General features: G+C 44.5%; 2 protein-coding genes across 11 annotated transcripts in view; one reads left to right on the top strand and one right to left on the bottom strand.

Moving 5' to 3' along the window:
• Positions 1–16,362, bottom strand: part of LOC4803848 (cyclic nucleotide-gated channel rod photoreceptor subunit alpha) — a 57,867-nt gene that overhangs the window by 17,231 nt on the left and 24,274 nt on the right. For 9 of the 10 annotated variants that reach the window (XM_033377795.1, XM_033377800.1, XM_033377799.1 and 6 more), the window contains one exon: positions 15,076–15,420. The exons of the other annotated variant lie outside the window; for it this stretch is intronic. In XM_033377795.1, coding sequence (XP_033233686.1) covers positions 15,076–15,301 — 226 coding nt within the window. In that variant the 5' untranslated portion in view covers positions 15,302–15,420. The remainder of the gene's footprint in view (positions 1–15,075; positions 15,421–16,362) is intronic. 10 annotated transcript variants of the gene reach the window in all.
• Positions 1,212–2,429, top strand: LOC6898262 (chymotrypsin-2). The gene is made up of 3 exons (XM_002138292.3): positions 1,212–1,497; positions 1,551–1,827; positions 1,888–2,429. Exons 1-3 carry the CDS (start codon positions 1,244–1,246, stop codon positions 2,230–2,232), a joined length of 876 nt encoding a protein of 291 aa, XP_002138328.2. The 5' UTR covers positions 1,212–1,243; the 3' UTR covers positions 2,233–2,429.

Here is a 16,362-nt window from a genome sequence, read left to right on the forward strand (position 1 = left end):
GCAGCCATTTTGTATAAGTTTAGGGCTGTTTCCTGCTTTCTCAGAGTGCATTTCAATGTTGGACGAAAATTGGCGAAAGTTTGTCCTTGCAGCAGCTGCTACATCGACCTCTCTCGCTCTCTATCTCTCTCTCTCTCTCTCTCTCTCTATTCAGAGTATCTCTCAGATACTGCGTCATAGGCAATTTACAAGCCTGTTGCCTACTTTGAGGCGCTGTCAACTAAAATTGCTCTGATTCTTAGCGAAGAGAAAAGAACTATGAGTTAGAGAGAGAGAGAGAGAGAGAGAGAGGGAGGCAGGGATCCATCTCTGTCGCCCCTGACCGCATTCCCAAGTTTTCAGACATCATCTTGGGACTTTTTAATTTTGCTAATAGTTGAGTGTCATTAATTTAAACTTTTGCGCTCTTTGCGTTTGTCTTTAGCTGCGGCCCCAGTGATAAGAAAAACAGGCATCGAGACAGCAAGAGAGAAAAAAATGGCAGAAGCGTAAGCGATAGGGCGAAGAAAAATGAAAAATCCACAGCTTAATGTGCGGCACTTTGTCATGGCCTGCCACCCGGAAACGGAAACTTGCGACAAACTTTCGCAAAAGTTCAACAAAACGCTTGAACAGCCGCACCACAATCGCAATCACAATCCAAGAGAGAGAGAGAGAGAGAGAGAGAGAAAGGGAGAGAAAGGACGAGAAGGGATAAGGCTGACCATGAATTGTCAATAAATTTGCTTGCCGCAAATCATCGCAGCCTGTGCCTCCTTCTGCCGTACCCAAGTGTCCGAAAAAGGAAAAAACCAAACAGATAAACGACAGAGGCAGGGAGATGGACAGAGAGAGCGGGAGAGAGAGAAACTAAACCTCAATTATTTGGTGAAGCTGCCACAGCAAATGAAAATATTCGAGAGCTGAAAATACTTTGACAAAAGTTTGCCAAACAAACTTTTGCCTAAAACATACTTTGAGCCTTACACAAACACGCGGCCAAATGCTGGGAGTCGTGGGAAAGGGGTGTCAAAGGAGGTAGAACGTGGGGGTTGGGGGGAGGAGTGGAAATGGTGGAAACTTAAACGACACAAAAAGTAAGTCGGGCATTAAGAACAAAGGAAAGAAACTAAAACTTGAAGAGCGGCCAGGCAGCCGGAAGGAGGAACAGTTGCAAGGATCCTAAGGATACAAGAGCAGATGCCACCACCATCCCTCGATCGAACTGTCAAACGTATTTCAGTACTTACATATTTTTATAGCCATGAAATATACAAATTTCAGAGTATTAAAGATTATATTACTCATGTGGATGGTGGAATCCGTATGGAGCGAGACTAAGAGCCGAGTGAAGCGCCTTTCCTTGCCCGACTTTAACAACGACACCCTGACCCTGGCCAAATACGTGGTCTCCATTCGATCCCGGACACCCGAGAAATACTTTGGCGATAACCACATCTGTGGCGGAGGACTATTGACGCCGGACTGGGTGCTGACCTCCGCTCACTGCGTCATGGAGTAGGTGGACACTGCCTTTGCGATATCTTTCGGTGACTTTTGCCTTTGTTTAGCGAATCGAAGACCATGTTTATGACGCGGGTGCTGCTGGTGGCGGCGGGATCACCGAACCGGCTAAAGTTCGTCACGGGCAAGACGGTCTGCACCCCGGTGGAGGCACTGTACGTGCCAATGAACTTTACCATGTTGAACACGGACAACATGGCGATGGTGCGGCTGAAGTATTCTATGCCCACTGGGAATCCCCGCATTGGGTTTCTGGCTCTGCCCTCTGACCCCCCGAAGTTGGGCTCGAGTTACATAGTTTTGGGCTGGGGCAGAATATACAAGGTATGAGATCGACGGAAGGAAACTTAAATTTCAGATTCGAAATATTACAAACTTTTGCAGGGAGGTCCCTTGGCCTCGAATATCCTGCAGATCGATGTGCTTCTAAAAGACCAAGCGTACTGCGAGGAGAAACTAAAGAGCTTCAAATACGGCATGATGTGTAGCAAAAATGACGGAAACGACTCCAGTCCATGCTCCGGTGATCTTGGAGGGCCGTTGATCAAAGACAATATAATGGTTGGCATCGTCACCTATCCTATGGGCTGTGGATCCTCGATTCCCTCCGTCTATACGGATGTTCAGAGCAACATTGATTGGATACGCGACACGATGAGCATCTGCTCCACCATCACCCTGAACATAATTTCAATATTCATCTTCATACTCCCGCTGTCAGTGGCTTGAATGTCATAGTCACACTTTCAGATGAGAGATGATTCGATGGAAATAGAGACAATGCCTGTCCAAGCATCACACAGAACAGAACTAATATTTGAGCCAATTTGGAAGTCGAAGGGGGACCCATTCATTCATAAACTTAGTTTTCGGTTGTGAGATGCCTCGATGAAAGTACAAGACAATGGTTGTGAATCCAAACCACAGCATAGAACACAAGCTTGCTGATTTTCGAAGAATAGAGGCAAAAGCTACTCGTATGGCACCGCCTGGCACCTGCATCCGCTCTGGCTAGTGGCTCTGGCAGCAAGCTCTGGCCCCCATACTTAATTGCCACAAAGGCCCCGCACAAGGGCCACGTCCATGCGGCTTTAATTGACATTCGGCCCTCAATTTAGCCGCATCCAGTATCCCTGTCAGAATCCCACACGAAATCTGCTTTTTCCTTGCTGTGAAGGAACGGACATAGGACGCGATGCCAGAGCGTGAAATAAATTTGGGTCTCTTCTTCGGTCTCTGTCCCATGGAAAGTAGAAGGTTCATTACTCCCTTATTCACACGGTAAATTCATAAAGGGGGTAGTGTTGAAAATACGAAAATTACTCGCAACAAGAGCAGCAGGATGGCGATAGCAGCAAAAGGCACCTGCTATCCATTTAGGTAATGAATTTTGTACACGCACTCACTTCTCCTATGTGCCTCTGGCATATCTGCCATAACTTCCACTCAGGACTCCTAGAGGAGACTCCAGTAGGCAAATGCGTAATGACAAGCATTAATGCAAACGACTTCATTTAATTAAACGCCCTACAGGAGAGAACAAAAAAAGAGCTCAAACTGAAACTGAAACGTAGTCGTTATTATCATTATTGTCCCCCCTCCCCCAAGATCTCGTCTTTTCGCCTTTTGTTCGCTTGAATGCGTATTGAGGTGCGATGAGGAGGCGGGAGGTGTGGCTACGGTGTCTTCGTAGCTGTGCGCACGTGCGCCTAAAAGAAAGCATTGTAATCGATATTTCTACTCTGGGACCGACTATACCCGGTAATCCGGGAATTATCTGAGCAGAGCAGAGAAGTAATACCTCCACAGATAATTTCCAGTTGGCGAGAGGTTTGCTCCATTCTGTTTTTTTGTGGAGAATATGCGCTCAAGCGGAGTTCTATATCATAAATACAAAATGCTAACCTAATACGTTAGTGGATATGCAAAAAACTATCTAAACAAATCAGTAAAGTCAGAGAGAATTTTCATTGCATTTCTGAACACTTGGAAATGTGTTTTCTTAATTTTGCCTAAAATACTTTCCATCGGATTGAAGCTGCTTCATTCTATCTGTCACACAAATAAAATATACCCACCGATTCCGAGTATACAAAAAGAGAAGTGCGCACAAAAAAGACACACACACACTTTTGGCTGTACAGCAGAGATAGGCGTGGCGGCAGAGAAGGAACAGATGTGACAAAGTCGACAAAGAAGAAGCCAATTCAATTAACAGACGCTGGAAATGGGATTACTTCGTGCAGTCGGAACTTTGAGACATAGAACGCAAGAGCCAGAGGAAGTGCAAAACCAAGTAACCCCAGATGGTCATGGGTCTTGTGGGGTAATCCATACAAAGTCCAGTTTCCCGACTAATCAAAATTCCTGTTCATTTCCCCTAATGAAAACCCGCATTGGATGTGCAATGTGCAACATTTTCAATGGATTTAAGTGACTTCGCTCATTAGCACTCGTGGAGAAAACAGGGGAGATGCCGGCGCCGCACAGCTGTTGCAACCATCACACAAATAAAAAAATAGTGAATAAAATAGCCCGGCATGGGGGAGGTGGAGCCCGAACTGTTCATTTGCATGCTCTTGCGCTCATTAAATTTATATTAAACTTTTTATAAGCGCGGACATGTTGCGTATGGGTTTTTGTTTGTGTGCAAGGGTTCTGTGGCAAGCATGGAAAATAATCGTGTGTGTGTGCGGCATTTGGGCAGGATACAGCAAAGGTATGCATGCAGCAGACGGATGATGACGGTGATTATGAATACCATGAATACCTTCATCGCCCATTGAATTTGTAGTTAATTAAATCTCCAGGCAAATGCTGCGGAATCTCTCGTTTATACTTGTTCATCTTTTTCGTTTCCCCACAGGGGCTGGCGCTCGGCCAACGACCGTCGATTAACCCACAGCTGAGCGTGGGGGCTAAGCCCGATCATATATAGTTTTACCTCTGCTTTTGCGACTGGCCCACCTTTGGAGACTGCGGCTTTGCCTTTACCTTTGGCTTATCCCCTCTCTCGCGCTCTCTCTCTGCCTTCTTTCCTTCTTTCTTTCGTACTTTGGCGCTCTCGCTGTCTGCAGATTTTGCCTCAGGGGGCACTGGCATGAATATGAGATGAGGTCGCTTTCTCCCTTCCTCGTGCGCTCACCTCTCAACCCGTCCCAGGGGGCGTATACTTGTTATGCGTGTGCAGCATGACAACAAAGAAGAAGAGAAAGAATAGCTGATGGGACCGAGCCTGTGAATACCCTATCGTATTCTTCATTCCCGTGGCAACTACATATATGATTTACGCCGGCAATCGTAATAGAATCCATCAGAAAGAAGGTTCTGCCCAAAGCTTCAGTCGAACAGAATTTGTATCGCAACAGAAGGACCTGCCCATATAGACCCACCTGTTGGCGATGATCTAGAATATATGTATATGTTTTGGAGGGTCGGAAATTTGTTCTTTCTGCTGAAAATCACTCTAGCCGGTGGAAAAGTGCATACGAGAGAAGAGCACAAGGAAATCATGGAGGTATGGCTACATTGAAACATTTCTGGGTATTTGTGTGTGTGTATCTTCGAGTGTAAGTGCATTTCGTTATGAGCTTAGCAATCTTATAAATGTTTGCGTATTTGTTTGGCCCCCATCCCTGTCAACGTCGTCGTCGTCGTCGACGTTGGCTATTTACTTGATGTGACCTCTGCTGCAGTGCTCTGGTGCTGCTCCTCTCATCGCCTGAACCTTTCAGCTAAGCAAGTGCATATGCATCTGTATCTGTATCTGTATCTGTATCTGTGAGAGTCGCTATGTGTATATCCGTGTGTTTGCGGATGGGGCAGAGAGGTTAAGACTGCGCTCACAGCACATAAATATCTAAAGGATTCTTGAGTAACTTCTCTAATGGATTTGGGTTAAAAATACACATAGCGTCGTGCTGTTTCTGCTGCTGCTGCTGTTGCAAGGGCATGTGTAAGGCAAACACTGCCGCACACTCACACACACAAGAAGTACTTATATGTGTGTGTGAGAGCTTGCTTAAGAATTTTCAAATTAGTTTAATTTTAATTTAAATTAGTAAGCGAATGGGAAGACGCGCACTTGACAGTTGTTACACGAATGAAATGTCAATTGCAACAGGCTGCTGCAGGCTGCGGCAGTGTGTGGAAAAAATTCCACCATTGACACAGTGAAACTTCTCTAGAGTAGAGGATGATTACAGCGAAAGTTTGCCACACAAAACTTTTCTCATTTGCCTCTTCGATTATTGGATAAAAGTTAAGGTTCAAGCTTAAATTCTTGGTTAAACTTTGAAGAAATGCTGAATATTTTATGGAAAAGTATCTGCTGCTTTCCGCTCTTCCAAGCTCTTATAACCGCTGTAATTACAGCCTAAATTTTGGCTCATCTTTCGGTAGCGAGTAGCCCCTTAGGCCATTCTCAGCCTCAGCAACATCAAAAAGCAAAAACCAAATTGAAATTGTAACGATAATTGTTTAAGCCTCTGTATACGCTGTACCTTTTGGCGCATGCCACTCTGGGGCACTCCCCACCTTGGCCATGGAATTCCCTTGGCGCTCACACATTCTGCAGGACAATGCGGCATATTAAAGGATTTTAAGCAGAATTTATATGTACAGTACGGAGAGGAGAGCATCTCCATTAACTAGTATAAGTATACGTATTGCTATATGTACTATATATACGATATGCATGCCATAAAGCTGTCCTGTCCTGTGTTCGGTGTCCTATCCCGTAATGGGTCGAAAGTAATAAGCGGGCTCGACGGACAGAGGGACGGCCGGAAGGGCGACGACCAGCTTATTGTTTACGACGTGCTTAGTGGCAAACTCGGCTTTGATAATGAAACGTTGTTGGCAGGGCACACGCGCGGGCAGTTAAAGGCAATTGCGACAAATGCCAGAAACAGACAACGGCCCCAGCCCAGGCCCCAGCCCCAGCACCAGCAGATGGCGTCTTCCTGTAATTTTGGCCAGAAAGTTAGTTGCATACACATGCTAGTGTGTGTGTATGTCCCAACAAGGAAATGGGATGGCTGTGGCTGTGCCACTGACGGGCTGTGGGGGTGTGGCGTGTGTGTTATGTGAGACAAGACAGGCGCACGTGATGTGATTAGGACAAAGCCGCAACAACAGCAAACGAAGGAGAGGCGCAAACACAGAAAAAAACTTTCGAGCTTAGATTTTAATTTTTGCCAGCGATAAAACGCAAGCCAATGACCCAATTTGGGCAAACTAGGCGTATGCTTAATGGTGCTCTCCTTGTACGCAATGCTGATTATGCAAATTGGGGGCCAGAAGAAAATTCAATTTTGGACTGCTTGAAAAAGAGGCAAACAAACACCCAACTGTATGCTCCTTGAAACTTCAATTGTTGGCCAAGCTCCCCAGCTTCCTCTTCTTCAGATCCGATTACCGTGCTGGTCGTTGTCTTCGGTCTGTTCCTGGTCCGCAACACTTCAATTAGCACCAAAATGCAGCAGCTGTCGGTGCTCTTCCACCTATCTAGATCTTCCACCGCAACCAGAAATCAATAATTCAGCAAAATGCTGCATCCGGCAGGTTAGGAATCATCTCTGAGCCCAAGATTGCCTCTCCGTTCGAAGAGCGACCAGGAGGAAAGTTCCGGACAGTGCTTTGGTTTTAGTTTTAGTTTTATTATTGAGTTTAGTTTTAGTCTGGTTCTTCACTTTGCCACTGTTATTTTACTATATTTTCCATCAAACTTTCGGCTGTTTTTGCGTCTGGAGTTGGTTTTTCGGCCTACCGCAAATAGTTGTCCACCTTTACGGCCATGAGGTTCGTTTCTTCATTGTTTTGACAGTCTTCCCAGTCTCTCCCTTCCTGCTCTTATGCTATGTTTTGCAAGTTGTGCAAGTCAAATTAAGCCAAAAACCGCTTCAAGTTGCAATTTCCGACACAGCATTCATGCCACATGCCTCAAGGATATGAGCAAGCAGCAACAACTGCAAATGCAACTATAATTAAAACTTTTCACAAGCCAAAGAGATAGAGAGGGAGTGAGAGAGAGAGGGAGACCTTCTGCCTTGGCACTTCCTTCCTGGCGCTCTGTTTCCTTGAATGCTGCCAATGGGGGGCACAAATGGATCCCAAAGGATTTGCCTGAATGAATTCCATTGGCGTTAATCGGATTTGGTGGCCGCGCATCGCTAAGCCACTTGTGGTATTTGTTAATTGATGAAAATGCACATCCAACACTTGAGACCGCTGACCCTGCTGACCCTTTCCGTGGCTCCCCAACCAACACCCTTCAAGGGGAGACTGCTCCCTCTCAGTACGGTCTGCTCTTCGCACTCCGCTCTCCACCTAAATGAAAAGTTAAATTAATTTCTGTCGACAGCAGAACGCCAGAGAGAGAGCGCAGCAGAAAACTTTCAAATGAATTACATATTCTAAGCACGCGGTTCTTTGTTTGAAGGAGGGGTTCTGTGGCGGCTTGTGGGGCGAGTGGGACCCTAGGAGGCGTGGCAAGTATTTGCTTTTCATTGTTGTTGCTCTCCCGCATAATTGTATTTGCTTTTGGGCAACCATTTTGTTGGGATGCCCCTTTTTGCGGATGCCCTCTGGCCGAGGGGGCATGATGATTTTCAGGAGATTATTGTTCAGAAATGCAGAATAGCATAAATTATGAATTACTATTGTGGAATTATTAGCAAAACTTGTTTGTCACTGAACGGAATCACAAACAAATTAGGAAGTTGAATGTGTCTTAAGATATTGTAGCTCATATCATGCATCTCTTAAATCATTTCACCTGAAAAAGGGGTACCACAGCTTCGGTTTACAACGCTAGCATGTCTGTGTGCGTGTGTTTGTGTTATCGTTGGGCGAAAAGTTTATTTTTGACTCTTTCCGCATTTTTTAAAATTGTTTTTCAACTGTTAAATTGTTAAAAAATTACAAATAAATTGAATGAACATCGTCGTTGGCTCTTGAGCGAAAAGGGCCAACAATTACATTGAATTGACTTTTCAATTTCGTTTTGTGGCAACTTTTTTAAAGTGTTTCGATTGGGGGGAGGGGGGGACAGACGAAAAAGCGAGTGAGAGAGGGAGAGAGACATATGGAAAAAGAAAAGGAGCAGTGTCTGTCTGTTGGGCGGATGAGAAATCGCCTCCAAATTTTTGGTGGCACTTTTGCTTTGACTTCTTATAGAGATGCTACTACGACTACTGGTCCTGTTTTGACCGTTGTTTCTACAGTTCTCTGTCGACATTGTGCATTAAGCTCTAAAACGAAACCTATTTGGGTCAAACACACATACATAGGAGCAGCTCGGGCTCTGGCTCTGGCTCTTGCTCTTGCTCTTGCTCTGGCCGAGGTCCTGTGCATTAATGGCCCTTGCAGGACGGGAGAGAGTTACCAGAGACCTAAAGCAAAAAGCTTACGGACCGTATAATAAGAGACAAGCGGACGGAGGACCTGAAAATAAATGCCTCTCCCATGAGCAGGACATGAGCTCGGAAGCCTGCAAAGGCTGTACGAATGGGAATGTAGTAGTAAGAGCCTCAAGACCTGCAGCCAGAATGCTCTGGCACAAAGGATATCAAATTTAAGTGCACACACACAGCCATCAGAGGGGGTCAACAGAGGGCAGAGGTTTTCCTTAAGAGTTATCAATCAGTGGAAGTGGGAGACACTCGATAAAAAGATGAACTTTCAGGGAAAACCCCCAACAAGGGTGGGTCCCGTCTGAAAGTATCTCAGAACTTGTTTGGAGCCACCCCCGGGAGGTCTTTCTGTGCGTATGTCGGTGACCTAATCGTATTGAATTTAATGTTAAGAAATTTCTGCTACATCTCCAGCTGCTCCATTGAATTGGTTACTTCTTTTCAAATTCCTTTGTGCGAAGATCATCAAAATACTTGCACTTTTTTCATTGTTCAATTTGCAGACAGACATACAGACAGATACAATAAAAACTTACTTAATTTGATGATTTTCCATCTCATACTCATTTTCATTTGATAATTTTGCTCAAAGCGAACTTTAACCCAGGGGTTATGGGGTCAGCTGGAGCCGACGCTCCTTGTGTCTGTCTCTCGAGTTGGTAACTCGGTTTGTGGACATAACAGCTTGACGCTGGGGCCACTGCTATGGCAATGTGCAAATAATGTCACACATTGCCCAGGGACACCGTCTCTAGGCGCTCATTCGCATTGGGTGAACATCCAGCTTAGGACCACGTTCCCCTACCCTTCGCTGAGGCCTGTCATGACACAAATTCTACTGATTGGCAGCCAAAATGCGATTAGGTTACAGTCCAAGCCAAGTCCGTATTCCACTTCCACTTTAAGCCTGGCTTTCTACGTGATCAAAATTTTCTTTTTTCCTTTGGTGGTTTTTGGTCCAAATAGCACTTATCGCATTGTAAAAAAGCAAATTTTGCCGCAGACCAAAAAACCACGCGAAAACATATAGCAAAAAGGGCATAAGCGAAAGCGAAAGAGAAAGCACCAAAGCACAAAATTGTAATCCTCTTAGTTGGCCAACAAAATGTCTCCCTGCCTTTGATGCTGCCAGCTGGCTAAAAACTTAATTTTCTGCAGCACCATCGCTGTAATTAAACACATAAATTCTGTGCAAATTGCTCGCTTCACAAAAAGAACCTTGCCCACAGGCTCAGAGGCTCGGAGGCTCGGCTCAGAATACAAGAAATTAAGGCCGAAGTTTTGATACTTTTTTTAATTCATCCATTGATGTTTGAGTTTTAATAATTATTAAGAACTCAAAGAGTCAAAAATAAGCGGCCATATTTGTATATAAATCTTACAAATGTATATCCGAGTACATACCTATATCTTATAGAGTCTTAGCTTCTTAGTCTTAGTCATATGAAAGAATTATGCTGGCATAGAAAAGGTCAGACATTAAAGAGACTTTTGTAATGGCTCCTTGCAGTCCTCGTCTGCGTCTGCGGTCACTGGGCGACAGTTAATCCCCAGACATATGTAGGAGGAACCGAATTATCGCTGGCTGTTGACCAAAAATCCGACTGGAACTGGTAGCCGCAGGCTTAGCCAACCGACGAGAGAGACAGGAGAGAGCCACAGATCTGTGGCTGGAAAAATAATAGGTTTATGCCACCCAAAATGGCAGAGGGCACAAGTGATTGATATGCACGACATGTCCTGCCAAAATACACACTCTCTCACACTCACACTCACACTCATGGCTCGTGGCTTTAAGTGCTTAATGTTTGATGTCTGCCTGTCTGTCTGTCTGTCTGTCTTTCTGTCTGTATGCTCGTGCGTGTCCGAGTGACACTCAACACTTTAATTTGCATTGACGAACGAATGGGAGAGAAAGTTAGACAAGCTTTAATTAAAATATTATTTTGGTAAAATTGGGTTATAAGTATAACTGCAACAGCAGTTATCGCATATCTTATCCATTAAAGGATTTTCCAACATTGCTTTAATGCAAATTACACTCGACTCAGATGCAAGTTTCTGCTATCGACAGATCATATGGCACTAATTGAGGCACTAATATACATGTATACATGAATGCAGATTAGATTCGGTCTAGTGGAGCACTTACAATACGCTGAATAGCTCTAACAATGGAGCACATCATTGGGGGTTCCCTCCGCTTAAGCACTCAGCCTCTGACGCACGGCATTTAACATCTATGTACAACGTAATTTGCATATGCACTTGCCAGTGGGGTATGGGGAGCTGCTTATCTGGTCATTCCTTATGTCCTTTATAGCACCAATCCACAAATACACTAGAAAGCCACAGAGGGACAGAGGTTTAAAGCGAAAGGAGATAAAGGGAAGAGCTCAATGGCCTGCAAATGTGCAAAGGGCGAAACGCTTGCTTTATTTTTTTAATGCTGCACTTTCGTTGATAAGTCAAGCACTTGAGCAGCAGGAGCATAGAATCCACTATCCCCCACACTCCTGGCTGCTCCTGCGTTTGGTTGGTTGGCCCCTTTGGTTGACACCTGGCTAGATGCCAACTGATGCTAGCGCGACGGGCACTGCCAGAGCCACAGCCACTCCACCTGCATTTGTAATTGCATTACAGTCTTGCCACATTGGCGACCATCCCCGCCACATGCCACGGTGCAACCCATTCCTATTCGTATTCCTATTCCCATTGCCGACAAAGAAAATCCCCATTTCCAAAGGCGATTCAGAGTGTGCAAACTTTAAGTGGTCCTTTGTGCGGCACGCACTGACTGCTGCTGCTGCTTCCAAAGTTGTGCCGCGCTTCGTGGCAGCCGGGCAACAATGTGTATACATACGCAATGAAGTTGCCTCATCCGCTCGGCTCTCGACAACGTAACTAACAATTAAAACCAAGCCGTAAGCCAACAGCCACAACATTGTGGCATGTTGAAGAGCATGCAACTATTTTTGCATTCCTTGTCTTTCCCCCCCAAAATTTGTGCATCCAAAGAACGGATTAAAAGGATACATTCTATGGAGGAGGCAATCATTTCCACGCGGTATTCTCTCCATTTCACTGACTGCTGGTAAGGGGTGAGCCAATATCTCCATTGTAATCTCCAATCAATTCGTCTCGGCTGACTTCATCTATTGTATAGAAAAGATACTCATATTCCTGGACATTCTGCCATCCCCAGGCCATTGTCTAATGCTTGGCTCTAAGCCATAGATTGCTTTTATAATTGAAAATGCTCAAATTACAGATTGCATTCAAATTGTCAGGGCGTCGTCTCTCTAGTTGGTGTCGGGTGCAGAAGGAAGTGTTCTTAAAGGTAAGGAAGGCTTCATGGAGATGGAAATAACTGAGAGATGGTGTATTCATTGGAGAAAGAGAACCGAGAAAACATACTGCTATCAAAATAGTTGGAGAATAGTACGAAATAATATGTAGCTACCACCAAGAGAAGCAGATGAAGCCCTCCCCAAGACGACAATTATTGAAGGGCTCTGGCATATAAATTCTAATTAAAATCTGCGTGCCAGGTGGTAAATAAAACTAATTATATATCGCCTATCGCCTGCTGCAAGTGCAAGGACAGACTTTAAAATTGTCAGAGACAACAGCCAGAGAACAGAGAAATCCTCCTGCGTCTGCTGCTCCACCGTATTCAAGTGAACTCTGTTGGCAAATGGAAAAAGTTTCCGGCAGGACTCAACTATGTCTGGCGCTGAAGTCTTTTTATTTCGGGTTTGAGTTTGGGCTAAAAGCAAAAATCCAACAAAAATAGAAACGAAAGAAAAACCAAAGGCGAAACTTTTGCAAAAACTTTGACCGGCAGTCGAAAAAGGGGAGAAGAATCAGCGACAGGAAGGGGGAAGGGAGGGACCCCATGGAGTGCGGTGGCAGATGACAGTTGGGTGGGAAATCAATGATGCAGCAGCCATAAGACCTTCTAAGCTCAATTATTGCAGGACAAAAGACAAAAGCGAAACAAATACAGTACGACAAAGAGAAAAGAGAGAGAAAGAGAGAGAGAGAGAGAGAGAGAGAGAGAGAGAGAGAGAGAGAGAGAGAGAGGGACACAAGGAGAGACAAAAGCCTGGGCTATTGCGGATGACTATATTGTATGGCAATTTCCAGTTTAACGTCCCACACAAGGCATTTCAAATGGAATAAAATCAAACGGCAGCACACGCACACGCACACGAAAAAAGAAAATTTAATATGAAAAACGTTTTTTCGGGCCATATACTAGTGGACAGATAGATATGTAGATCAATTCGATTTGATTCCACATTGATCAATATGCCCGCAAAAGTAGGCAACGAATATTTGAGGGAAATTCAATTTTCAAAGCTTTTTGCGAGGACGGCATCAAAGAGGGTTGGGAAATGGATTGAAATAAACGACAATTCGCACACAGATACACATCCATACATACACTTACACTGGAGATTTATTCACTTGTTCCGCATTTTATGCTGTATTTTTGGGTGTAAGTCAAATTTAATTTACTGCCATTCCCCCCAACCACTCCTAGTCCTTGGAAAACTTTGATCAAAGCTCTGCTGAAAATTGCCTTTGTCAACACACACACAAATACCCACAGAGAAATATACATACATAAATGTATGTGGGTGGAAAGACAGCAGGAGCAATGTACTAAAAATTGTTTAAAAACATTGGTGGTGTGTGTGGCGCGGGTAGGAAAATATGGCAAAAGTTGTGAACAACTTTTTTGTATGCTCAGTTTTTTTGGGGTTTTGTTTTCTCTATCTATGGAACTCTATCTACATTTTGCACCGTCTCTTTCTCAGTCTCTCCATCTCAGCCACTGTCTCTCTCCTGCTCTCCAGACAAGCGTTAAAGCGTTAGGAGTCGTTAAAGCCAAGTCTTCTCTGCCCTTCTGTCTGCGATAAATGTCAATTACATCTCTGGCCAATAAACAGCACAACTCTTACAACAATTTTCTATTGTTGCTGTACTAAATCCCATTAAATGCATTGCGCATACGCCCTGTAGAGAGATATTGGTCAAAGAGAGTGCGAGAGAGTCGTATGGCTGACAAATTGAAGGCACATTCCTCTCATGTCGGAGCAAATACAATGTGACACAACATACACAATCGACGAAAATAAATCTACGCTCTGATTCATCTGCACCGCAGTCCTGCAGAGCCCGCAGAGTCCTGTGTTCCGCAGTCCGTGTCTGTGCCGTGTCCGTAACGAGGGCAAAAGTGGTCCCAAATACGGATTTATGCCCCGCTCAATGATAAATTGAATTTCACTCAAAATTAACTGTAAGCCAACGCAAAGAACGTGCCACAGCCACAGCGGCAAGAAAAATGTTTGTAGCATATGCGGCCTATAAAATGTGACAAGAAAACTAACGAACGAACGAGGGAAGGACTCCGAGCACGGGTCTCTTTGCGGCTTTGACTTTGGCTAAAACAACACATACACAACACATACACTGCCATTCCGAATGAAATTAGGGTAAGACCCAGAGCGGGAGAGAGAGAGAGAGACCGCCACTTGGCCTGACAAATGCCTAAGCATATTTGTCATTTGATTGATTTATTTGGCCGGGACAATAAAAGAGAGCAACAGCAGCAGCAGCAGAAGGAAACTGCCATTAAGGTCTGCCATGATTGTTGGCTTGGATTTGTTGGTTACTTTGTGCCTTCCTTTTGTCAAATCAAATCTTCATCGCCCCTCATTAGGGTCGAGATTTCCATAATTTAGTAGCAGAAGCCCCAGGCACAGCCACCAGCGGAAGCCCAACACATAAAAATGCAAATTAAAGTAAATGCACTCCGTTGACTACGACTTTTTCTGCGGGAAAAGTGTTTTCGCTCGAGTTTTGGCCTCTTTGATTTCTAGATGAGATGCACTACGAGTAAACTCTTCTACCAGGCATGCAAGCAGGCTTTAGTGGATTTTGGGGTCACAACAGGTCACTTTTGGTGTGGATTTGGTGGTGGTTTTTGGTTGGAGGTGTTGGTGGTGGATCTATTTAAGCTGTGATTCAGGTGCTTGCTTGTCCTACTCCATAATTGATCAACTGGAACTGTGAGTGGGGGGGGGGGGGGGGGGAGGAGTCGAAAAAACTGTAACCAATGGCCACCGGGCAAAGCCGTGGCACCCACCTGTGGAGTATCGCGGCGTGGAGGCGGCGGCATCGCTGCTGGCAATACACCCGCCATAGGAGAAGTGGTGGCTGCTGGTGCCGGTACCAGAGACTACGGCTATTTCCTCCAGCTCATGGCCGGGCGAGGTGCCAGCGGATACCAGACGGGTGGATGATGTTGCCGAATTGCCCTGCGAGTTCTTGCGTCCACGTAGCGAGAGCACCAGCCTTTTCGCTGTGGACATGCCCTCCAGATTGTTGTTTAGGATGCGGATGCTTGCCACTAGCCACTCCTCTTCTCACTCTTTCGCTCTTCAAAGGATGCTTCTGTTTTCTGGCTGCTGGATGCTCCTTTTAGCTGCGTCTGCAATGCAAAAATGGAAATGGAAGATGGTAAATGGAAATGAGAAACTTTTTCAATATTCTCCTAGCAGCAAGCGAACGTCTTCCTTCGCTATTTATTTCGTTAATAATTTAGGAGGGAAAGCTTCAAAGGATATGATAATTTCTGCTCCGAACGAAAAACAACAGCAGTAGACACAGAGAGGGAGCACAGGGAACATCGGGGAATTTTCATTTTCATGGTTTGCCAGTTTCAAGGCAATGCCCTGCCCCTGGAAATAGGAGAGGAGCAGTCCTTAAATTATGCAAATGCCTGCAATCAAAACTTAAGCAATGCCACAAAAAGGAAAAGAGAACATCGCACAAAATCATTGCGACGTGGAAAATATGAATGCCGGAGAGCCATACATTAGCATATGAAGAGGCAAAGAGTGAGACAACAATGATACTGCATTAAACATTGAAACGATAAACATTTTTGAGAAGTATATACTTTTAAAGGGGGGGGGGGGGGGGGGGGGGGGGGGTAACATATCTGAAACTTAAAAGTTTCCCAATAATATTTTTAAACAAATTTAAACCAAATCTATTAAATGAATATTTTACATGAAAATCGATTAAAATATGATTAAATATTCCATTGGAAAGATCTAGAATACTTATTGTCATATTGTAAAAAACTTGAAGTGTGTGGGAATACCCTTGCTGAGTATTTTGTGTGTGCAACGGTCAAAATATACATTCCAATTGCTCACAAATCCACAGCTTTCCACAATTTTCGCAAAATTAGCTTTCCGTCAGTCCACCCTTTAGCCAATATGTACATGTAAATCGTCTTAAAATATATCTGCGAGTACTTAAATTTAAACTAATGAGAATAATTCAGAAATATTCCAGAGCAAATAGCAAGGAAAGCTCTCTCCGTGCTCTCTGACTCATCCTTTTTTCAGTATTTCTTGTCGTC

This window comes from Drosophila pseudoobscura, chromosome 3, assembly GCF_009870125.1.
Source record: "Drosophila pseudoobscura strain MV-25-SWS-2005 chromosome 3, UCI_Dpse_MV25, whole genome shotgun sequence".
Lineage (NCBI taxonomy): Eukaryota > Metazoa > Arthropoda > Insecta > Diptera > Drosophilidae > Drosophila > Drosophila pseudoobscura.

Bases quoted from the DNA above. Each gene is read 5' to 3' on its own strand.
- LOC6898262 (XM_002138292.3), top strand. From the start codon at position 1,244: ATGAAATATACAAATTTCAGAGTATTAAAGATTATATTACTCATGTGG. The intron at 1,498-1,550 runs GTAGGTGGACAC...GCCTTTGTTTAG, and splicing joins TCCGCTCACTGCGTCATGGA to CGAATCGAAGACCATGTTTA. The intron at 1,828-1,887 runs GTATGAGATCGA...AAACTTTTGCAG, and splicing joins GCTGGGGCAGAATATACAAG to GGAGGTCCCTTGGCCTCGAA.